The 24,776-nt window shown below is 49.7% G+C and overlaps 1 protein-coding gene across 1 annotated transcript; it reads right to left on the bottom strand.

The window, feature by feature from the left end:
• Nucleotides 1-347: 347 nt before the first annotated feature.
• On the bottom strand, nucleotides 348-22,924 carry MIOX (myo-inositol oxygenase). Its single transcript, XM_035128021.3, has 11 exons — nucleotides 22,778-22,924; nucleotides 18,433-18,531; nucleotides 16,147-16,227; nucleotides 14,478-14,558; nucleotides 13,297-13,459; nucleotides 10,686-10,753; nucleotides 7,596-7,705; nucleotides 5,973-6,040; nucleotides 5,584-5,633; nucleotides 2,288-2,400; nucleotides 348-708 (listed from the first exon to the last, which is right to left on the bottom strand). Exons 1-11 carry the CDS (start codon nucleotides 22,922-22,924, stop codon nucleotides 600-602), a joined length of 1,089 nt encoding a protein of 362 aa, XP_034983912.2. The 3' UTR covers nucleotides 348-599.
• Nucleotides 22,925-24,776: the final 1,852 nt, after the last annotated feature.

The raw sequence follows: 24,776 nt of genomic DNA, 5'->3' as shown, positions 1-24,776 counted from the left end.
TGAGTTCTTGCAATTTATCATTTATTTCTGGACTTTCCCAAGAACTCCAATTTCTACTGCTAACATAAGAGCCTGCAGGATCAGGCCAGCGCCCATTCTGTTTTCGCAGGAGGCAACCAGATACCCAAATGTGGGGGGGGGGCAGCAAGCAGGATGGCCCCCTGCTTTAGCTGAGATACCTGCCTAGCATGAGGTTGGACTAGATGACCCTTGGAGCCCTTTCCATCTCTCCGATTCTGAGATAGGATTTGAGCCCGAAGGCAATGCTCTCCCCCTGCAGTTTCCAGCAACCTGGTGCTCAGCTTTCCCAACTCCAGCTGTGGAGGCAAAGCAGAAAGCACAACCTGTCGATTTGAACAGCGCTTTATTGATTTTGGACAGAGGGATCTTGTGCCGTTTCGAATGGATTTTGCCGTTTTTCGGAAACCATGCCGAAACGGCTCCTGAGGTGTGTTTCCCTCCCGCGTCCTCCTCTATACCCCGTTCCTTGCAGTTGCGAAGTCATCGAGAGATTGGCATACGTCCGTTCTGCAGCAGAGGCCGGGGAGTGGGTCGCAGCGGCTGGGTCAGCGACGAGGAAGCGGAGCCCATTTTGAGCATCACCAGGAGAGCTCACCTGGGCAGTACTTGTCTATCAGGCTCTGGTAGTACGGCTTCAGCTCCGGCAGATTGGGCAGCTCCCCACACTTGGTGTACAGGTCGAACTTGCTGCAAGGGGGTGGAATAAGGAAGGTGGGGTTGCTCCCTGGTACCCACGGGGGGGGGCGGCTGTTGTCGGACTACAACTCCCATCATCCCTAGCTAGCAGAACCCAGTGTTCAGGGATGATTGGACTTGCAGTCTGACAATAACTGGGGACCCAAGATTGAGGAACACTTGCCTGGCTTGGGGGGTCCAAGGGGGGAGAGGGCAGGTCGTGATCCAGAGCACCTATTTTGAATCCCAAAAGGTCCCGGATTTAATCTCCAGTGGCATTTCCAAGGAGGAGACTCCCTAACTAGAGAGCAGCTGCCAGTCCGTGCTCACTGCACTGAGTTAGATGGGCCCTCTGTTACTGGTGTGTTTATATTAGTAACAGTACAGATCGAGGTTGAATCCTGGCAAGAAGTACTGTTTTGGGGGGACGGGGCTGGCAGGTGTGGGGGACTCACTGGTCCTGAATGGGGCAACTGTGCCCCTGAAGGACCAGGTGCGCAGCCTGGGAGTCATTTTGGACTCACACCTGTCCATGAAGGTGCAGGTCAATTCTGTGTCCAGGGCAGCTGTCTATCAGCTCCATCTGGTACGCAGGCTGAGACCCTACCTGCCTGCTGACCGTCTCGCCAGAGTGGTGCATGCTCTGGTTATCTTCCGCATGGACTACTGCAATGCGCTCTACGTGGGGCTACCTTTGAAGGTGACCTGGAAACTACAACTAATCCAGAATGCGGCAACTAGACTGGTAACTGAGTGGCTGCCGAGACCATATAACACCAGTCCTGTAAGACCTACATTGACGCCCAGTATGTTTCCGAGCACAATTCAAAGTGTTGGTGCTGACCTTGAAAGCCCCAAACAGCCTCGGCCCAGTATACCTGAAGGAGCGTCTCCACCCCCATCGTTCAGCCTGGACACTGAGGTCCAGCACCGAGAGCCTTCTGGCTGTTCCCTTCCTGCGAGAGAAGTGAGGTTACAGGGAACCAGGCAGAGGGCCTTCTCGGTGGTGGCACCTGTCCTGTGGAACGCCCTCCCATTAGATGTCAAAGAGAAAAACAGCTACCAGATTTTTTAGAAGACATCTGAAGGCAGCCCTGTTTAGGGAAGTTTTTTTTTTAAAAAAATGACGTTTTAATGTCTTTTTAATCTCCTGGTGGAAGCCTTCCAGAGTGGCTGGGGAAACCCAGTCAAACGGGCTGAATATAAATAGATAGATAGATGATCAGACCACCTATTTTGAACCCCAAAGGTCCCAGATTTAATCTCCAAGTAGGAGAGCAGCTGCCAGTCAGTGCTGAGAGCACTGAGTTAGATGGGCCCTCTGTTACTAATGCCTTTTATATACCCATCTTTTCCTCCGAGCTCAAAGTGGCATCTGTGGTGCTCTTGGTCTTTGCTTAATCCCCACAACCCCTGCAAGGTAGACCAGACTGAGAGTTGGCGGCTGGTGATGGGAAGCCTCATCTCTCGGTCCCTGGTCTAGCGCACTAACCACTGCACCACGCTGCTTCCTGAGAAGAGACCCCAGCGCCTCCATCCATCCATCCCTGCCTGCCTCTCCCTCTCCCTCCGTAGGCTTGCAGCCACGTACTTGAATTCTTTCACCCAGGGCAGCATCCGGAGGTCGTCCTCTTTGCACAGGTGCATGTAGTCTCCTCCCGTGTGCCAGGGATAGAAGGAGTGGAACCGGACCATGTAGAAAGCCTGTGGAGAAAGCAGAGGGAAGGCAAACAGCATCAGCACCTCCGCTGCTTTGGAGCACAGAGGTGTGTGCAAAGAAAAGGTCTCACAGCCCTGAAGCTTCGGGGAAACCTCACTTCTGGCGCCCTCAAGGCAAGCAGAGTGACTTTTGGACACGCCCAAGGCAAGGCGGAATCTCTGAGGTACCCTAAGTCAAAGAAGGGGAGACTCTTTCATTGCACTGCCAACGCAGATGCCATCAGAATTTAAGAACTCTGGAAATGTTTCGTCTGCAAAAAAGCCAAAGGAGAGCAGTTGATGGAAATAAACCTGCTTATCTCACATGGACTTTGCTCCTTCTGCACCGCCTCTCCCTCCAGCAAAACAACATGCTAATTAATTGCTGGTGAGGATTTTGGTTTTAAGATTTTTCTTGCTGAAAGGCAGATTCGAAAATAAAAACAAATCTGCCTTTTGAACCATCTCGGCAGCCTCACTTTCCCCCTTTTAATTTCTATCCAAAATGGATTAACTTGGAACAGCTACCGCCTCTGCATTGGTAGTACAGCAGGATCCTATATTATGTGAGGGTTATGATCTGGCGACGGCTCATACATGCAAAAATGTATATACTTGAATTGCCCCCATCTAAACCATCTGGAGCCGGCGCACCAGGCAGGTCTTGCCCTCCAAGCAAGGGGCAGAGAGTTTTCAAGGCCTGTGCCTTCCTTCCTGGGCAAGTCTCAATCGACATGCAGGCTCCGGGATGCTCTCGCGAGATCTCGCCAGGCCGCCCAAGTTCCCATATCTGCATGCCTGGTACTTGCAAAGTTCTGGGGTAACTGATCCTCAGGACACCAGGAGAAATTGCAGGCATGCCATTGTTTCATGGAAGGAAGGAAGGAAGGAAGGAAGGAAGGAAGGAAGGAAGGAAGGAAGGAAGGAAGGAAGGAAGGAAGGAAGGAAGGAAGGAAGGAAGGAAGGAAGGAAGGAAGGGTGTTTCCGTTCCCCACCGACCCTCACAGCAACTATTGCAGCCTGAGCCATGCCCCTCGCAGCTGCTGTTTCTGGCTCTGTGCTGCCATGTGCTCTGTGCATTTATGTGTCATAGAATCATAGAATCGTAGAGTTGGAAGAGACCCCAAGGGCCATCCAGTCCAACCCCCTGCCAAGCAGGAAACACCATCAAAGCATTCTTGACATATCCCTGTCAAGCCTCTGCTTAAAGACCTCCAAAGAAGGAGACTCCACCACACTCCTTGGTAGCAAATTCCACTGCCGAACAGCTCTTACTGTCAGGAAGTTCTTCCTAATGTTGAGGTGGAATCTTCTTTCTTGTAGTTTGAATCCATTGCTCTGTGTCCACTTCTCTGGAGCAGCAGAAAACAACCTTTCTCCCTACTCTATATGACATCCTTTTATATAGAATCATAGAATCATAGAGTTGGAAGAGACCACAAGGGCCATCCAGTCCAACCCCCTGCCGAGCAGGAAACACCATCAAAGCATTCCTGACATATGCCTGTCAAGCCTCTGCTTAAAGACCTCCAAAGAAGGAGACTCCACCACACTCCTTGGCAGCAAATTCCACTGCTTATCTCCTCCTGTGGTTTTCAGCAAGTGGAATTCAGAAGCATTGCTGCCTCGGCTGTGGAGGCAGAGCAGAGCCATTCTGACCAGTAGCCACCATTGCAACTACACATTGCATGAAGTACATTTTGAATCGTCCAGTATTTAGCATCCTTGGGTGACCAGGAGTTCCAGTGTTGCTCTTAGACTCTAATCCGGGGATGTCCTACAGGTTGATCGCAATGTACCGGTCGATTGCGGGTCATCCCTGGTTGATCCTAATCGATCTCATGATCGATATCACCACCCCAAAACAATAAGCTCAACAACTTTGGTTCTTCCCCCCCAAAAAAAGCTCAACTACTCTGATCCATGCTCCTCCCCAAAAAAGCTCAACAACTAAGGGCAACAAAATGGGTAGATCACGGCCAGTTTTTGTTTTTTTAAGTGGGAGTAGATTGCAGTCTCTTGGAAGCTGGACATCCCTGCGTCTAATCAATGGAACCAGCTGCACCTGGAAACACTTTGCACAGACCTCAGGTGGGTGTTAGCAAACTTGACTACAAGATCTCAAAGCAGCTGTTTTATTACAGAAAAATTTCAGGAACAGACTGGAAAGAGCAGTTTCTGAATTGGAACTCATTACCAAGCTTAAAACCATGGAGCCACCTGAGATTAATAAAAACATAGGATTCTTATCTCATTATGCATGATCAAGCTTTCTATAGCGCCTCAGCCCTTGCTCCCCCCCCCTCCCCAGGACTAATTGCAGTGATCGGCAGTCGTTAACAGCCATCTACAGGTTTACCACTCCCATCAGCCCATCACCCATTCCCACCCACCCCCACCACCCTCTGAATATACATAAGGGTCTGACGCTTCTGTTTCAAGAGTATCTGAGGAAGTGTGCATGCACACGAAAGCTCATACCAAAATAAAAACTTAGTTGGTCTTAGTTGCTACTGAAGGAATTTTTTTTATTTTTGCTTCGACTCAGACCAACACGGCTACCTACCTGTAACTTGACTCTCCCTGTTTGCTTCCAATAGTCCAAGGGGATGTAATTCAAAGACTTCAGCAACAACCTGTATCTACATAGGGTTTATGCAAAAGATGGAAGGGAGGCAGCACAGGTGGGGTGGGGTGGGTTTTGGGCTGTCCCATATCCTTGTGCATGTATTTGCATATACTGGAATCAAGAGAATCTCCCCTATAATCTACCTTACCTTCCCTCTTCCTACTCCCCCCCCCCCCGGCCTCAGATATTTAATGCTGTCTAGAGGGAGCTGGAAATTGAAGAGGGTCCCGGGCATGCATGCAACGTCCTCCCCAACTTCCAAAATGCAAAACAGAGAGAGTGTTGTTATAAGTGCTTTTTTTTCCCCCTTAAAAAATAAATAAAGACGTTTAGCGGTACTCTCACTTTGACTCAAGAAAACCACCATTTTGTAATTCACATCGGGGGAAATAAATGCAGTCAATGGACAAAAGTACAAAGATTCACAAAATGTTTAGGGGTATGCGTACCTCTGTGTCCCCCCAGGAAAAAAAAGCACTGGTTGTTATTTTACCAGGAACAGGTAGGAACAAACAAGTAGGAATGCATATGGAACACAGATGGCGAGATCTCCAGCTTACCTCCTGAGGGAGAGCAAATTTGTTGTGCTTCATCACTTTGTACATGTACTCTGGAGTGGAGAGAAGAGGAGAAACGGAAGACAAAAGGGAGCTGTGTCTCTTCTTCCGGGTACTTCTAAACTGCTTATTGTTTTTGAGTGGGATCCAGTCTCACATCCCATGCCAGCAGATTCAGGCTCCACGGCACAGAACAGACTTTTGCAGAAAGGAAAGTTAATGGGGGAAATACGTTGGATAGCAAAGGAGATCATTTGCTTGATCCAGTGCTATATATAGCTCTCCAGTGCTTCATAAGCAGCGGATGTCATCTAACCTTTCCACAAGCGAACTAACTTTTTAATTTAGCGTTACATAGCCTCCCGCCTCAGATGCGAAGCTGGAGTTCTTACCGTCGTGGCCCCAGGACATCAGGACATTCTCCAAACCACAATGAGGCTGGTAGATCCCATACTTGGTGCTGAGGAGGAGAGAAAGAGAAGACAAATCTCAAGGCTTGCTCCCCGACGTATCTCAGGCTCCTTCTTACAAAATGGTCCAGGGATTATTGCAAGAGATGACGAATGGGGAGCATCTTGGATTTTGCTGGCTATTCTGGATAAATACTTGGAGAGGGAGGCTTAGGCCACTATTACAGAAACTGTTGGTTTCAATTTCTCAGCTCTCCAGACTTAATTTAACTTCTTCGCGCTTCTATATCCATTTGTGATGTGTTTATTCATTAGCATTTTTGTGGCAAAAAATATATATCCTGATAGGTTTTTGCAAAGCAATCTTCCCTAATAGAATGTATTTCTCTATGCTGTAATATGTGTATGTATTTTGGGACCCAGGTGGCGCTGTGGGTTAAACCACAGGGTCTAGGGCTTGCTGATCAGAAGGTCAGCGGTTCGAATCCCTGCAACGGGGTGAGCTCCCGTTGCTCGGTCCCAGCTCCTGCCCACCTAGCAGTTCAAAAGCACAATACCTGGCGGGAAGGTAAACGGCGTTTCCGTGCGCTGCTCTGGTTTGCCAGAAGCAGCTTTGTCATGCTGGCCACATGACCTGGAAGCTGTCTGCGGACAAACGCCGGCTCCCTTGGCCTAGAGAGCGAGATGAGCGCCGCAACCCCAGAGTCGGACACAACTGGACCTGATGGTCAGGGGCCCCTTTACCTTTACCTTATTTTGGGATAGGGAGTGCCATAGCTCAGTTGCTAGAGCAGGAGACTCTTAATCTCGGAGTCGTGGGTGCAAGATTCCTGCATTGCAGGCGGTTGGACAAGACGACTTGCTTAACCAGTGCCAAATGTTGGAGGGGAGGCAATAGGATGTCCCACTTTTCATTGGAGAAATGTTGGAGGGAATGTAGCTATACTCTGCCCTCCGCAGCTGGAGGCAGCTGTGCTCTGAATCCCAGTTGCTGGAAACCGCAGGAGGGGAGAGTTGCTCTTGCACTCAGATCCTGTGTGAGGGGTTCCTACAAACACCTGCTTGGCCAATACGAGAACAGATAAGGTAGGTAAAGGACCCCTGGACGGTTAAGTCCAGTCAAAGGCGACCATGGGGTTGCAGCGCTCATCTCACTTTTCAGGCCGAGGGAGCCAGCGTTTGTCCACGGACAGCTTTCCGGGTCATGTGGGCAGCATGACTAAACCGCTTCTGGTGCGACAGGACACTCTGAAGAGTGCCAGAGCGCATGGAAACATCATTTACCTTCCCGCTGCAGCGGTACCTATTTATCTACTTGCACTGGCGTGCTTTCGAACTGGTTGGCAGGAGCAGGGAGCAGGGACAGAGCAACGGGAGCTCACGCCGTCACAGGGATTTGAACCGCCAACCTTCTGATATGCAAAAGCCCAAGAGGCTCAGTGGTTTAGACAGGATGCAGGGCTAGATGGGCCATTGGCCTGATCCAGCAGGCATTCCTTACGTTTTTGTCCCTCTAAATGCAGGGCTCTCTCTCTCCTGCTCACGGAACAAAACAGGCATGCGAGAAAATGCTTACTTGTACAAGGGGTTCGAGCAAATGCTTACTTGTACAAGGGGTTCGTCATGTCAGGGTTGTTGTGGAAAGTGGAGTCCCGAAATACGACCGAATCCTGCACCTTGCAGCCCACTGGAAAAGTGTCGCCCACCACGGCCCACTGCAAGGAATAGAGGGGAAGGAAGAGCAGGTCAGTGAGGTCCCCCCCCCTGCCCCCGGTTCCTCTTGGTCTTCCAGAGTGCCTGCAAACCAGTTTGCCCCTTGGCCTGATTTGCTAAGCCTCCACCCTAGCCTTGTGTTCATTTTAAAGAATAAACCTGATGTCAGAGCATGGGCGTACCCAGCACGGGGCAGGAGGGGGCAGCTGCCCCCCCTAGAAGCAGGGCAGCTGGAGAGGACAGGCAGGGATGCTGCCTGCTGTGCTCCACCTCAGCCTGCTTGGCTGAAGCGAAACGGCAGCAGCGGCAGCGAAGCTGCCTCCGTTGAAAAGGACCTGGACCTGGACCTGGGCTAACTTCAGCCCACACTCCTTCAAGTCACAGTCAGCACAGAAAGAGCTGCCCCACAATGCTCTGCGGCACCTCATTTGCATACATGCCTTTTTTAGTCACCGCAGCCATTAAAGGAGCGGGCAAGGCAGGAGTGCAAGCACGGGTGGCTCCGTGTGCTGCCTTGCAAATGGCCACCTTTCCTCTGGGTAGCGTGGATGTTGACCATGCCTCCTGGGGGGATCCTGGCCATATCATTGCCATCTAGCCAATCGGGTGGCTGGGGGGCGTGGCTGGTGTGCCCCCCTAGCTTTGATCCTGGGTATGCCCATGTGTCAGAGCAAGGACTGGGTGTGCCACCTTTCTCAAGGAGAGGAGCTGAGCTAGGCTCCCCGGAGAACCACAATATTGTCAGCAGGGACTTGTAGATCCCCCAAACTCACCCCATTTGTGCAATGCAATGCAGCTTCCCACTCCTCTCTCTGAACGCCCCCCCCCAAATCTGCCTCAAAGGCTTGGAGAGGGACCCCCAGAATAGATCTTCAGGGGCAAGGGAAGAGAGGGAGGGGAAGTTGGATATAATAATTGGATATAATCTAGCAGCAGCAACAAAGTATTTTTATTTTTATTGGCATTGGTTTAGGATGGGGGTTCAGTCTGGAAGATGTGGTCTGGTCTTGGACCAGTAAGTGTTAGAATCTAAGAGAGGAGGTTGTTGAACAAGTCAGACAAGTTTCTTTGCAAGGCAATGGCCTTAGCTGGCTGTTTAGGGGTCCTCTTCATTATCCCCCCTTCAAATAAAAAATAAGCTCGGCTGTCAGAGCTAAATGAGAGTGTCCTCCAGGCCAGTGATTCCCAACAGGTGGTCCGGGACCCCCAGGGGTCCGCGAGCTATGCCAGAGGGGTCCTCAAGATGCTATTAGATGCCAAGCCTCTGGCCCGCCGGAACCGGCAGAAATGCCGCCGCCGGTGCGCGGGCGCCAAGCGAGCCCAGCGGAGCAAGCGAGGAGCCGCTGAGGTCCCCCACAGGCCCGCTGGGCCGAAGCCGAGGGCGCCCGGCCGACAGCCGAGCGGAGCTCCGTGGCCCGAGACCTCCCACCGCGCAACGATCCTGGGGGGCCTGCCTTGCGACTGCAGTCGCCATCACCCCTAGCTGCCCAAGAGGGGGAAGGAGCCCCCCCAAGCGAAGGCCCCCGATCCCGCAGCTCCTGCGCGCCACATGGGGAGCCCCGTGGGGACCCAAAGAACAAAGGCCGCACCGAACCTGCTGGCGCTGCTACCGCCACAAATACAGCCACCCCCAGAGGAGGAGAAAAGAAGAGGGGATGACAGGGAAGAGAGGGCCCTACCACCACCCTCAACCCAGGTGAAAGGGTAGAAACCTCCCCCCCCTCCAGAGGGAAACCCCCCGACCCCCAGACGGCCATCACACCGCCGCCACTACAGCCACCACCACACCAACGCCCCCCTCCAAGAAGGATAAACAAAAGAGGAAAACAACGGAAAAATAAATAAAACCACTTTTTAATTTTAGGATTAGGAATTAATGGGGGTCCTTGTCACAATAGCGGCTCGATGAGGGGTCCTCGAGAAAATTTTGTTGGGAACCCCTGCTCCAGGCTAATGGGTGAGTGCTTCCCCCACCCCACCGACCTAGCTGCTAGAAAGACACTCGAACTCAGGACACGATGGAGAAACATGCTAAGAGGAAGGCATGCTTGGCAAACCCTCACCAGGATCAACTCCCACCCAGAAACCTATGTCCCCACTGTGGAAGGACCTGTGGATCCAGAATTGACCTCCACAGTCTCTTACAGACTCATTAAAACCGTGTTTATGGAAGACAATCTTACTCGGTTACGAGGGATCGTCAAAGAAGAAAGAAGAAGAAGAAGATATCCCAAATAAAGGTTAAAAAGGCAAAGGACCCCATGACAGTTGAGTCCAAACAAAGGCAACTATGGGGTTGCGGTGCTCATCTTACTTTTGGGCCGAGGGAGCTGGCGTTTGTACAGAGACAGCTTTCCAGGTCATGTGGCCAGCAGGACTAAACCGCTTCTGGCACAATGGGACACCGTGACGGAAACCAGAGCGCATGGAAACACCGTTTACCTTCCCACTGCAGTGGTACCTATTTATCTACTTGCACTGGCGTGCTTTTGAACTGCTAGTTTGGCAGGATCTGGGACAGAGCAACAGGAGCTCACCCTGTCGCGGGGATTCAAACCGCCAGCGTTCCGATCGGCAAGCCTAAGAGGCTCAGTGGTTTAGACCACAGCGCCACCCGCGTCCCATATCCCGGATAAACCACTGTCTCCACTGACTTTCATTCCAAGGAAACTCAGAGAATTGAGTGGCGTGTAAAAGTAGCATTATTGCTTACGCCGCTTCAGAGTGGCACTTCTATGTAGCGTACAGTAAGTTCGTTGACTAAAATACAAAATTACAGACGGCAAACGCAGGTGAGGAAGGAGGGGTCAGGTGAAGCTTTGCCCCATTTGGGGTTCCCAGGGCACCTCTGCTAAATTCCCTGAGAGGGGAAGATCGGGGGGGCGCATGGTCTCTCCTGCCCAGGAGCTGAGCATTAGGCAAGGGAGCCTCAGAGGGGGAAACTTGCTTAATGGGGATCACGAGGGAGACCTTTCTGCTTACTTGTGGCTCGCCAACAAGTGCCAAGATCTTTCCAATGTCATGAAGTAGTCCGACCAGGTGAAACCAATCTGCAGCAAGAAAAGAAAACATGCCCATGTTATACATTGGAAGAAAATTATATGAAAAGGGTGTGTCAGTGGTATTTAGCTCCTAGCAAATTAGCAAAAATGTCTAAAACAGGCTCAAATCTATGCTGGAAATGTAAGGGGAAAGAAGGCACCTTTTATCACATGTGGTGGAATCATAGCTGCCAATTACCCCGTTTTCCCCGGGAACCCCCCCGTTTTTACTTACCCTTTCCCGGTGGTCCCCCGTATCACTTCATCTCCCGTTTTTCTCCGTTATTTTCTCCTGTCGGCGGCCATTTTTTTTCCTTTCTGATTTGTCCTTCTATGAGCACAAAAAATGGCCGCCGCTGGCTTCAAAAGTCGCATCTACGCATGACCGGTCATGCGTAGAAGCGACTTTTGAAGCCGGCGGCGGCCATTTTTTGTGCCCATAGAAGGGCAAAGCGACACCGGAAGTTATGCCGATGCAACTTTCGGTGTCACACGGCTGCCGGTCCCGGATTCTGCAGTCCGGGACTTGGAAGGTAAGGGTGGAATTGTAAGGTAGTAAAAGGATTTTGGGAAATGATATATAATGAGTTGAAAAAAGTGTTTAAAATAACCTTTTCTAAAACAAAACAAAACAAAACAAAACTGAAGCCTTCCTTTTAGGAATTCTAGGCACCAAAATCCCAAGGGAGCAGAAAAGACTATTTACTGTATGTGACCACGGCTGCACGGATGTTACTGGCCCAGAGATGGAAAGAAGATAAAGTCCCGACCAGAGATGAATGGCAGATGAAGTTGATGGATTATGCCAAAATGGCTAAAATGTCCGGAAGAGTCAGAAATCAGGAAGACCGAAATTTTAATAAAGAATGGGGGAAATTTATAGCTTATCTTAAAGACCATTGGAAACAGTTAAAACTGTTAGTAGGATTAGAATATCACTTGTAGTTTAATGGTGAATTTTGGATACAATGGAGATGTAAAATATTTGGATCATCATAAAAGATGCAGGAGGAAATGGACCCACAAAGGGGAAGGTGGAAGTCCAGGAGATTCCTTGGAATCTTGTTTTGATGATTTAATGTTTGATATATGATTGTAAATTTTTAATCTGAAAAACCAAATAAATTAATTATAAAAGAAAAGAGAGGCGGCCCATTTGACGCGGAAGAAACTCTATCTCCCCATGTCCCACTGCCTTCTTGCCATCAAAGTGTGCATGCACACGAAAGCTCATACCAAAATGAAAAACTTAGTTGGCCTTTAAGGTGCTGCTGGAAGGAATTTTTTTAAATTTTGTTTCGACATAGTGTTATGTACAGTGGTACCTCGGTTTATGAACACAATTGGTTCCGGAAGTCTGTTCATAAACTGAAGCGTTCATAAACTGAAGCGAACTTTCCCATTGAAAGTAATGGAAAGTGGATTAATCCGTTCCAGACGGTCCGCGGAGTAACCGTTCATAAACTGAAGCGAACTTTTCCATGAAAGTAATGGAAAGTGGATTAATCCGTTCCAGACGGGTCCGCGAAGTACTTAAACCGAAGCGTTCATAAACTGAAACATGGGTGTAATTGGTTCCGGAAGTCTGTTCATAAACTGAAGCGTTCATAAACTGAAGCGAACTTTCCCATTAAAAGTAATGGAAAGTGAATTAATCCGTTCCAGATGGGTCCACGGCGTTCATAAACCGAAAATTCATAAACCGAGGTGTTCATAAACCGAGGTTCCACTGTATTGGTGTAATATATGAGTTTCACTGCTAGTTCTGTAACTATCTTTCCCGCTCCAGGGCGATTCAAATGGGTAGAGCAACAGTTGCTATTGGTTAACTTGCTAGTACAATTTGGATCTCTACTCCGATTGGGTCCTGCCAAAATCTGAATGTATCCTTTCCCCAACTCCTATTCCTGAGAGTATAAAAGGAGCTCGCCCTTTCATAGAATCATAGAGTTGGAAGAGACCACAAGGGCCATCCAGTCCAACCCCCTGCCAAGCAGGAAACACCATCAAAGCATTCTTGACATATGGCTGTCAAGCCTCTGCTTAAAGACCTCCAAAGGAGGAGACTCCACCACACTCCTTGGTAGCAAATTCCACTGCCGAACAGCTCTTATTGTCAGGAAGTTCTTCCTAATGTTTAGGTGGAATCTTCTTTCTTTCCCTTTCCCCAGTTAAGTTCCTACTTCAATAAAGAAGATTGTTCTTGTTAGACTTGACTCCTAGCATATCCTTGCTAGCATGCTGAATCACTACACAGAGCTGATTACATGAAGAGCTGAAATCTGCACCCACGACATCAAGAAGGATAGGAAACGAAGCGAAATGTAAAGTTTAATTTTGTAAACCATCAGACGGCAAGGAGGGAAATCGTTAGGCTCAATTGAGCCAAAGAGATAAAATAAGAGGGTATGATGTTACACAATGTGACTACTGTATATGTAAAACCAATTTTAAAAAATCTATCGATTGATCTATCGATTTATCATCATCACACTACTAAAAAAGAAGAAGAAAAGAAATCTATCCCCCAGGTGGAGTCTCCAGCCACTCACCTTTGTCAGGGTGCGCCCTTCGGATGCCCTCCGCCGTCTGATAGGCGTGATAGGAATTGGGAAAGTCGACGTCAGGATCCGATTCATCGACCACATTGTCCAGCAGGTCCAAGGCCTCCATGATGGTCATCCGACGGAGACGGCAGCCTCCATACTCCTCGTTCTAGGGAGAGGGGACTGTGAGGACACTATTATTGAATCATGGGTTGGGGGAGCCCAGCCAGAAGGTGTAGATCGGTGGTTCCAAATAACTCTGCATTCAATTGCTCCTATTTTGTGTTGTTGTTTTTCTTAGTGGACCATGGAAACCACTATCCTGAATGATGCTTTTCTTATCTACAGTGGTGCCTTGGTTCTCAAACGCCTCAGTTCCCAAACGCTGAAAACCTGGAAGTAAGTGTTCCAGTTTTGGAACATTTTTCGGAAGCCAAATGTCTGAAGCGGCTGTCGGCTATCGTTTCCGGGGCACCTGTGCCAATCAGAAGCTGCGCCTTGGTCTTCAAACATTTTGGAAGTTGAACGGACTTCCAGAAAGGATTGAGTTTGGCGCTTTTGTTTTTGCTATTTATTTTGCGCTTTTGTTTTTGAGGCTTTTTCGATTAATTTGATTTTGTGACTGTGTGGAACCCAGTTCAGCTATTGATTGATTGATTGATTGTGTGACTGTGGAAACAATGACTATTATCAGTGCAGGTAAGAAAAGAAAATATTTTAATTTTTGTCATCTACGATACTGTTTTGTTTATTTTATAGTACAGAACATTGATTATTGCTTTCTATTTATGGATCAATGGTCTCGTTAGAGAGTGAAAATCATGTTACACTGCTGTTTTAGGGGTTGCTTTTAAAAGTCTGGAAGGGATTAATCCATTTTGCATGACTTTCTATGGGAAAGCGTGCCTTGGTTTTGGAACGCTTTGGTTTTGAAACGGACTTCCGGAACGGATTAAGTTTGAGAACCAAGGGACCGCTGTATAGGGTGCAGGGGCCCAAAAACATTTGGTGTAGATTTTGGGAAATATTCGCGAAGTTTCAGGGGTCGGATGCAGAGAGATTCACTTGCCTTTGATGTACATCTTTCGGAACCGTTTTGAGAATTGATACCTGAACCTGAGCTGCAGAGAAAGAGCTTCTAGTGATGAGCCTTCCTTACCACTGGAGACCCCACCCAGCAAACCCACCTTCTTCTGTACAAAATCCACCGTCTGGTTGGTGTGCATCTGCAAGTATGTCTTGTACACTCGGTCCATCAGGGGCCCATCCTGAAAAAGACAGGATTGAGAGAGACCTTTGGCTCTAGAAATGATGGGAAACCCAGCCAGATGGGTGGGGTATAAATAATAAAATCACCACCACCACCACCAGCTCTTTGGGGGAATTTTTTTAAAAAATTGTATTAAGTTTACATTTTAATATTCAACACATTTATCATATGAAAGAAAATACAATAAAACAAAACTCCCTCCACCCTGTGACTTCCCCCAACTTCCCCTTCTGGTTCTTTAACTGTTTGCTGCTTCTGGTTAATTTTTTGTCTTATTTTTCATCTTTTAGCTAAACGCCCTTATATGCTTGTCCTTTTAATCCCCAATTTTCCTCAGATGGCCTCTTACATTTAATTAATTTCCACATTGTTGCTTCTTAACTTTTTTGCTCATGTTTTCTTAATTGTAAGTGTTCACTCAAACCCCGCTAGTGAGTTCATTTCATTACAATAATTTCTGCAAACACAACATGAACGATTCCCAATCTTTTTAGAAGTCTCTGTTGTTGTCTTTGTCGCTGAGTCTTCCTGTAAGTTTTGCCATTCCTGCGTATTCCATAGGCTTTGGGGCAGGGGGTGGTTCTGACCATCCAGAAATGATGGGAGACCCAGCCAGATGGGCGGAGCATAAATAATAAAAATATCAACATCATCATCTGCCACGGTGGCTGTTGGGATCGGAGGGAACTGCTGTCCCTCCTGCGGCAATAGCTGCCCCCCCAGGTGGCGCTGTGGGTTAAACCACAGAGTCTAGGGCTTGCTGATCAGAAGGTCGGCGGTTCGAATCCCTGCAACGGGGTGAGCTCCCGTTGCTCAGTCCCAGCTCCTGCCAACCTAGCAGTTCGAAAGCACGTCAAAGTGCAAGTAGATAAAAAGGGACCGTTCCGGCGGGAAGGTAAACGGCGTTTCCGTGCGCTGCTCTGGTTCGCCAGAAGCAGCTTTGTCATGCTGGCCACATGACCCGGAAGCTGTCTGTGGACAAACGCTGGCTCCCTCGGCCTATAGAGAGAGATGAGCGCCACAACCGCAGAGTCAGACACGACTGGACCTGATGGTCAGGGGCCCCTTTACCTTTACAAATTAGATGAGTGTTCCCTCAATTATGAGACACAATGCATAGCACAGGGGTCAGCAGACTTTTTCAGCAGGGGGCCAGTCCCCTGTCCTTCAGACCTTGTGGGGGGCCGGACTATATTTTGGTGTGTGTGTGTGAACGAATTCCTATGCCCCACAAATAACCCGGGGATGCATTTTAAATAAAAGCACACATTCTACTCACGTAAAAACATGCTGATTCCCGGACCGTCTGCGGGCCGGATTGAGAAGGCGATTGGGCTGGATCCGGCCCCCGGCCCTTAGTTTGCCTACCCGTGCTCTAACCACTATGCCACGTGGGCTCTCTTGTTAACGTGTGTATTAAACAATTATTGTGCTTTCTTGAACTCAAGGCGGAGTCTGTTTCTTCTTAACTGCTCTGGCAGGGAGAGGACAGAGGCATTTTGTGGGTGTCACCCCCCGTCCCTCTCCCGGGTCTTTGTGAGGTTGCTTGGAAAATAGATCCCTTTCCGTGGCAGATCTGGACTCACCTTGAAATTCCTGTAGTCCTCCTTGGACTTTTCATTCTCGGCATTGCTCTCTGGCCTGTACACCTCTGAAGGGTCGCAGCCCTGAAGAAAAAGACTCTGTGAGGGGGGGACTTGGAAGGGGCAGAAGGGGACCTCAAGAACAGTGCAGCTCAGAACTGCGTCCTTACACTTCTATCCAGAGCAGAAAGAAGATTATGGTTGGGGTTTTTGCAGAGGGGTCAGTCTAGATCAGTGATGGGCAACCTTTTGAGCTTGGTGTGTCAAAATTCGCCAAAAAACCGAGCATAACTCGGGTGGTGTGTCACTTCGAGAAAAAAACATAATTTTGTGATATTTATAGTTTAAATAATAAAAATGCATAATTGTAATATATAACTGTATTTAATAAACAAAAAACTAATTATTTAACCAAACCAAACCAAAAAACCCTTATTTATCACAAAGTGCCCAGAGTTGTTGAGCTTTTTGGGGGGAGCTGCTGACCAAAGTTTTGGAGGTTTTTTTGGGAGGTGCAAAAGTTGCTTTGCTTTTTTGGTGGGATCCCCCAAAGCTGCTGCGCTTTTTTTGGGGGGGGGGAAGAGAACAGAAATAAATGATGAATAATACCTTTGCTGGAACTAACACGCAGCACCGACATAGCCTGCCAAAGCGCCAAAAAAACCCAGCACAGAAAGGGTTAAAAAACCAATCTCTGGCTACCAGCAACAACAACAACAACAAAAAAGGACCCGGGTTTTAACAGCAGAGACAAGCTCTAGCGGAGACAAGCTGTAGGAGTGGGGGAACAAATGGGAGGGGGGAACGACAAGAACAGCGCAAATGGGCCGATGGGGCGCGTGCCAGCCGTGAGGGCTCTGCGTGTCACATCTGACACGCGTGTCATAGGTTCACCATCACTGGTCGGTCTAGATGATGCCCTGAGTTCCTTCCAACCCCTGGGGTCCTGCACCCAGGGAGGGTTAGAATCCGAGAGAGAGGAGGTTGGTGAACTGCTCAGACACATGGCTTTGCAAGAGAACGGTCTTAGCTGGCCCCATACAGTAAGTGTCACCCTCCGAATCCCCAAAGAATTGGTTGCGAGGAGAGCTGCAACTAAGTGAGGGGGCACTCCAGGCTAATGGGTGGGTCTTTCCTCCACGCCATCACCTGACCGCCATGTAGCCAGAGTTTGGGGGTGTGAGCTGGAAGCAGGCTGGGAGACACAGAAACCTGCTTGCTCTGTGCTGGATCCCAAAGTGGTGACGAATGGAGAAGCAAGATTTGTTATAATAATAATAATTGGGTTTTAATGCTGTGAGCCCTTCTATGTGATGTTCAGGGTAGCTCAGTCAGTAGAGCACGAGACTCTTACACTCAGGGTTGTGGGTTCGAGGCCCACGTTGGGCAAAGGATTCCTGCAGGCACGTCCAACTCCCAAGGGACTGCGATCTACTCACAGTATAAGTCAGATTTGCTACCAAGGCAAGTCCAAGATTCTGCTATTAGTATACAAAGCCCGTAACAACTTGTGTCCAATTGACCTAGGAGATCGCCTCACCCCCATATACACGCAATTGGCTGCTGCAATTCGTGGAAGTGGCCCTGTTCCAAGCGCCACACAATACCCCTTCCACATTTGTAAGGACTTGACCTTTTAGTAGAACTTTGGAACTCCCTGCCTATTGACACCAGGCAGGCTCCTTCACTGTACTTTTTTTCAACCCCTGCGAAAAACCCATGTACCCAGAAGCCTAGAAAGATGATGCAAGTTTTAATCTGCATTCATTTTATTGTTTCAGCTCTTTTGTAAATAACTTTGAGTTTTGGGTTTGTTAGTTTTTTTAAAAAAAAACAATCAAGTGGTAGATAAATTTTAGGAAATAAATAAAAATGAATAATGGCATTCGTCGAAAAGCTAGGGAGATTTTTTTTGGATCTAATCCTCAGAGGAAAGGAGTAGACCTGCGTAATATGGGTTTGACCACCCCTGCATTCCCAACCTTTGCCCTCTATCCTGGGGTGCCTATCTCTGAAGGGGCCTCATCTTGGAAGCTGCTTCTACCAAGTCAGCATCTAGATCCACGCTGTCTGCACTGGTTGGCAGCTGCTCCCCGGGGTTTCTGCCAAGGAGCCTTTTCCAGCTGTACCCGGAGATTCCAGAAAAGATGGAAGCCGGGGCTTTCTGCGAGGCCGATGCTCTACCGCTGAACTACAGCCCTCCTCCAGCCAGCGCCCCTTTCCCATTCGGCCTCCTGCCTTCTGCCAACGGAAGAGCTTTCCTGGGGAGGAGGGGCTGCGCTCACTCACCATGTCCACCACCTTCATCCTTGCGGCTGTGGAGAGGGAGATCTCTGGGGAGTCCTGGTTTTTATAGCCTCCGGCCTTATATAAGGAGGAGAGGCTGAGCTAGCAGGAGCCGGAACCGGGGGCAATAAGTCACCTGTTAACCTGCCAGGGGCCGAACTCCTTTCTGAGCAGGGCACCCGAGCAAACCATTAATGTTTTGAAGTTTGCAGCATCGGAGGAGGAGGAGGAGAGGACTCCCTAGCATCCTATGAGGGGGGCAGACGCAACTCCTCCCTCCGACTCTGCTCACAAACAAGCCCTGGGCGCCCCCAGATCAGAGCAGAGGTTGATGTTGGTCAGTTGCCTCGGCGTGAGCATCCCAGGCCCACGGAGCGTGGCCAAGCACCCTGGCAGCAAAGCGGGACCCTTCATTGCCTGGGTCAAGGTGGATAAGAACATACGCAGAGTGCTGCTGGATCAGGCCAAATGGCCCATCTAGTCCAGCATCCTGTTCTCACAGCGGCCAGCCGGAAGCATCTTCTGGGAAACCAGCAAGCAGGATCTGGGCACAAAGAGCATCTCTTCCCTCCTGCAGTTCCCAGGAGCATTTACTGCCTCCAAGCAGGCCACCAGTAGCCCCCCCTCCTCCGTGAATTGGTCTAATCCTCTTTGAAAGCCATCTACGTTCGTGGCCATTGCTGCCTCCTAGAATCATAGAATCATAGAGTTGGAAGAGACCACAAGGGCCATCCAGTCCAACCCCCTGCCAAGCAGGAAACACCATCAAAGCATTCTTAACATATGGCTGTCAAGCCTTTGCTTAAAGACCTCCAAAGAAGGAGACTCCACCACACTCCTTGACAGCAAATTCCACTGCCAAACAGCTCTTACTGTCAGGAAGTTCTTCCTAATGTTGAGGTGGAATATTCTTTCTTGTAGTTTGAATCCATTGCTCTGTGTCCGCTTCTCTGGAGCAGCAGAAAACAACCTCTCTGCAGGAGAGAGTTCCACAGTTTGTCAATGAAAGGGGAGAACTAAGGAGGAAGGCAGTGTTTACATGTTGGAGGACCCACGGTAGAGTCTCTCCTTGCTGCCAGCATCTTGGGAGGGGATGCCTCCAGGAAAAGGAGATGGGAAGGTCTGAAGCAAACTGGTGCCCGATGCTAGCCACCCCAAGATCGTAACGTGCAGCCCATATGCCTTTGGTTGCTTGCAGACCACCTGCTTATTCAGCTGCCAGCGTGATTTGGTTGCAAAGAGGTTAGAAGCTGCTGCATCACGCAAACGTTGTCCCGCACAGTATATTTCCCTTATCCGAAAATGCCAGCAGTTTGAAAGTGCCCTCCATATACCAGCTGGTGGGAGGTGCAGGTGCGAAGAGCTAGGGATCATTGGCAAAGGAATTGGAAAAAAACCCCTGCTGATATAATGTTGGTAAAGCCATCTATGGTGCGAGTGTCTTTGGAAAACAGTGTACAGTTCCTCAAACCGGATATTGTAGAGATGGGAAACGCTCAGGAAAGGGCAGTCAAAAGGAGGTGGAGCAACTGGCCTAGGAAGAACGGTTGCAATTGTGGGATGTGATATGTAAGTAGCAGTCAAGTACAACGTTCCTTGTTTTCCTAGAAAGGACATGCAAAAGGATGTTTGGTCCAGCCAGTCGAAAATTTCCTGTTTTCCCCTGGCTGGGACATACTTCCTTTTGCATATGACTAGAGGTGGGCATGATCTTACCTGTCCAGGTAACAAAACAGCAAATCATGCAGCACACCTCCTCTCACTTTGACGTCCTCCGTCGTTGCAGCTTTTTAGCCGGAAATGCTTCCAGCCAACAGAGGACACTGGGTTTATCTCTATATGGGATAGATCCACATGTATATACTTTGTAACTAAGTCTGCCTTCAGGGATCCAACTGTGAACTGATGATGTGAGCAAACTTCTTTTATATACTTTACACAAGATCGTGGCGTGTTCATTATTTTAAGAGAGATATAAGGGGACTTGCCAGGAATCTAATATTGAGAGGCTTAAACAAGCCTGCAACCAGCTATCTGCTGTGTGTTTGAAAGGAGAATGTAAAATTCTGCTAAGTTATAGAGCTTGCTAGTGCAAGTTAGGAAGGATATTAATAAACAATATATCCTCTCCTTTGGGCAAACAAAATGGTCAAAGGCCTGGAAACGATGCCTTATGAGGAACAGCTTAGGGAGCTGGGTATGTTTAGCTTGGAGAAGAGAAGGTTAAGGGGTGATATGATAGCCATGTTCAAATATATGAAAGGGTGTCATATGGAGGAGGGAGAAAGATTGTTTTCTGCTGCTCCAGAGAAACGGACATGGAGCAATGGATTCAAACTACAAAAAAGAAGATTCCACCTAAACATTAGGAAGAACTTCCTGACAGTAAGAGCTGTTCGGCAGTGGAATTTGCTACCAAGGAGTGTGGTGGAGTCTCCTTCTTTGGAGGTCTTTAAGCAGAGGCTTGACAGGCATATGTCAAGAATGCTTTGATGGTGTTTCCTGCTTGGCAGGGGGTTGGACTGGATGGCCCTTGTGGTCTCTTCCAACTCTATGACTCTATGATTCCTGCGTCCCTGAACATTCCCACCGTGGTGTCTGCAACCTTTTAGTTTAGAGAAAAGGCAAGGGAGCAGGGGCGTAGGAAGGGGGGCGTAGTGGGCGGGCCGCACCGGGTGCCACTCTGGGGTGTGTGTGACAAGATGGCCCCTGCCTCCCCCCAGCTGTAGAGCAGCTGAGGGTGTGCACTGTCCGTATGGGCTGCTGCCGTCGTGCACCATCCATACAGGCTGCCTCTTGCACAGTGAACGTGTGGGCTGCTGCGTGCAGTGTGTGCACACTCCATATAGGATGCCGCACATGCGCAGTCTGTAGGGGATGCCCCACCCCGGGTGCTGGAGAGGGTTCCTCTGCCACTGCGAGGGAGAGTCAACATGATAGAGGTTTATAAAATAATGCCTGGAGAAAGTGGCTGGACTCAAAAGTCTTTTCTTCCTCTAGTGCTCATTAGCACCCAACGAAGCTGAATTTTGGAAGATTCAGGAAAAGTCCATCTCCACGCAGCACATAGTTAAACGATGGAAGTCACAGGCGGCAATGAGAGTGTCACCAACTTGGATGGCTTTGACACTCTCATTGTCAAGTCAAAGATTGATGTAATGCCCTGGCGAAATTGAGGTTTGGGTGTGCCAGCCTGCATCTCTTACCAGTGGAAAATCACTGGGATGCTTTGCTAGAGCACTAACATTCCTTTGCCAAGTGGGCAAAGGGGTTGTGGGGTGGCAGAGAGAGAGAGAGAGAGAGAGAGAGAGAGAGAGAGAGAGAGAGAGATGTTTGCGTAGCCTCTTTAGCGTAGGTATGAAGAGAGGCAAACAAAGCAAGGCAATGGGAGACTTGGATCCCCAGATTTCCATCTTGGTGGCTCCCCAGAGCCTGCTGGATCTGGCCAAAGACCCATCTAAGTGGCTGACCAGGTGCCCCAGTCAGCTGAATTTGAGCACAAGAGCACTCATGCCTCCTGCGGTCTCCAGCAACTGGGATTCAGAACATTGCTGCCCCCCAACAGAGCATAGTCATTGTGGCTAGTTGCCATTGTCTCTGTGAAATTGTCAAATCCTTCTTTAAAGCCGTCTTCATTGATGGCCTTTACTGCCTCCTGCGGGAGCGAATTCCATATGCATTCTCAACATTCTCTCTTTCCTATCGCATTACTTATTTTATTTTAATTTAAAGCAGCTTGAATAGGAGAGGAAGGAAAAATATTGCCTGGTCCCTTCAGTCTCATCCCCCCCCCTTCTGTGTGATGGAAGTGTTCGTGAATATTACAATTTAGGGAGCAGCCTGAGGAACACCGGCAGAACCAATGGAGAGGTCCTCCTCAATGTTCTCCAGCTTCGTGGTGTCATTCAGCTCCCTGGAGAACCCTGTTCCTCCTCCAAGCATCTCAGAACACCCTGCACCTGGAATCCAAAGCAGTTTCACACCCAGGCGGCTTACAAGGCCAAGTCCGTCCGTCTGACTAGCTGCCTAGGCATCACACCCATTGCGTTCTATTCAAATGAACCATTTGCTCTTCCACATTAAGCTCTGGGAAAGCTGGATGTGTGAATTTGCAGCAGAAGCCAGTTGTGCACAGCACTGCTTGCCCAGCACCTGTGAAGTCATGAACCTCCTGACCAAGTTTTGCAACATGGACATTTGGACACAAATGGAATCCCTAATATTGCTATGAGTTTGGTTTTTTGGGGGGGCAGCCTAGATGATGCCCTAAGTCCCTTCAAATTCTTAGGACCCTCTATCTGTAGGGGTATCTGAAGTTGCTCTGGGCCAGGGCTCAGTAAGGTTTTACCTGCCTGGGTCCGGTCAAGTCCTGCGGAGATCTCTCCGTGGGCCGGATCACACGTGCAATTTCCGGTGTCTGGGCGTGCGCAGACATTATTTCCGGCGCAGCGGAAGCAAGTCCCCGTGCCTTGCCAAGCCGTTTAACGCAGCGCATGGGGGCTCACTGAGCGGGTGGTTTGGTTCGGGGGCAGTTCATGGGCTGGTTAAACTGCCCCCGTGGGCCACTTGCGGCCCTTGGGCTGCAAGGTTGTCCACCCCTGCTCTGGGCCATAGGACAAATGGGTGGGGCTTTTCCCATTTTACCTAGCTACTAGCCAGGGAAAGGAAGTTGAGAGGAGGCTGGAAGCCAGAGACACAGAGACCTTCTTACTCTCTGCTGGTTCCAAGGCTGCTACTAATGGAGAAGGAAGATTGGGGGTGGGGGATTAATGGTGTGAGCCCCTCCATCTTATTTGCAAATTGCATATATGTGTAAATAAAACCATACATCCTAAAGACACCACAGTCTCTACTGACCTTCATTCCAAGGAAACCAAACCTGGGTAAGTGCCTGGAACCGCTGGGGTCTCTCGCTGCTCAGAGATTGGGGTGCCACATAACAATACTTATCCAAGGCCCACCAGACTGAAGACAGCCAGCTAAATCAAGGGTTGGAATTGCAGGTTGCCAACTATATGGGGTGCGGGTGGCACTGTGGGTTAAACCACAGAGCCCTAGGCATGGGCGTACCCAGCGCGGGGCAGGAGGGGGCAGCTGCCCCCCTAGAAGCAGGGCCGGCGCATGAGAGCTGCGCTGCCAGCGGGGCTGGTGGGCAGAGGTGGAGCACAGCCTGGCGGAGCGCAAGGGCGTGGAACCAGAGAGCGTGACGGGAAGCTGGAGGCGCGGCGGGCGGGAACGCCGAATTCGCGCTCCGCTGAGCTGTGCTTCTCCTCCGCCGCTTGCCTCTGGAGACTCCCCCGCCGCTGCCGATCCTGCTAAGCGGGGCAGGGCCAAGGCACGGGAGGGCGCTCAGAAGCACTCTCCACTGCTGATGATCCTGCTGCTGAACTGCGTTCAGAGGAGGGGAAAAGAAAAAAGGAGAGTGCTTCTGGGCATGTGGGGCACCTTAAAAGACCACCACATTAGTGCCGCTTGGCGGAGCGGGCGCTAAGAAGCTTGCCCTCTTGTGCACTGTTCCCTGGGAGCAAGACCCATTGAACTCAGCAGCTTCTGCTGCTGCCGCCGGCGACCCCCTCGCCCGGCAGCCATCGCGCTCTGGCTCCTCCCCCGCCGTGTGTGCTTCCTCCCTTCCCTCCCGTGCCTTGGCCCCGCCCCTTGCCCCCCTAGTTTTGATCCTGGGTACGCCCCTGGCCCTAGGGCTTGCCGATCAGAAGATTGGCGGTTCAAATTCCTGCGACGGGGTGAGCTCCCGTTGCTCAGTCCCAGCGCCTGCCAACCTAGCAGTTTGAAACCACCTCAATGTACAAGTAGATAAATAGGGGCCGCTCCAGCGGGAAGGTAAACGGCGTTTCCGTGCGCTGCTCTGGTTCGCCAGAAGCGGCTTTGTCATGCTGGCCACATGCCTGGAAGCTGTACGCCAGCTCCCTCTGCCAATAAAGCGAGATGAGCACCACAACCCCAGAGTCGGTTATATGGGTAAGTATGGGGAGAAGCTGAGCTTACCCAGCCAGAGAAAAAGCCTGGGGAAAACTGTTCTGATGCTATGTTTGCCATTGATCCTAGATCTCCTCTAAAGGTTCAGCTGGGGGAAGATAGCCGGTCTTTCCTCTCTCCCTCTCCTGCTTCCTAAGGTCCCCTGGCAGCCGCCGTGACTCCTGTGTCCCTTGTTGTTCTGCCAACGGCCAGTCGGTTAAGAAGACACCACTCAAACGAACCATTTGCCAACGGGAATAAAAAACAAGCAGCCCTCGGATTTCTCTCCTTTTAATTGCAAACTGTACAAAGAAAGAGTGGCAAATACTGCAAGAGCCTGGCCTCCTATTTACAATGTCCTCCTTCCCCCTTTC

The sequence above is a fragment of the Zootoca vivipara genome, chromosome 9 (assembly GCF_965207765.1).
Source record: "Zootoca vivipara chromosome 9, rZooViv2.hap1.1, whole genome shotgun sequence".
Lineage (NCBI taxonomy): Eukaryota > Metazoa > Chordata > Lepidosauria > Squamata > Lacertidae > Zootoca > Zootoca vivipara.
Note: the sequence above shows the minus strand (reverse complement) of the source record. Positions and strands in the feature narration are given on the sequence as shown.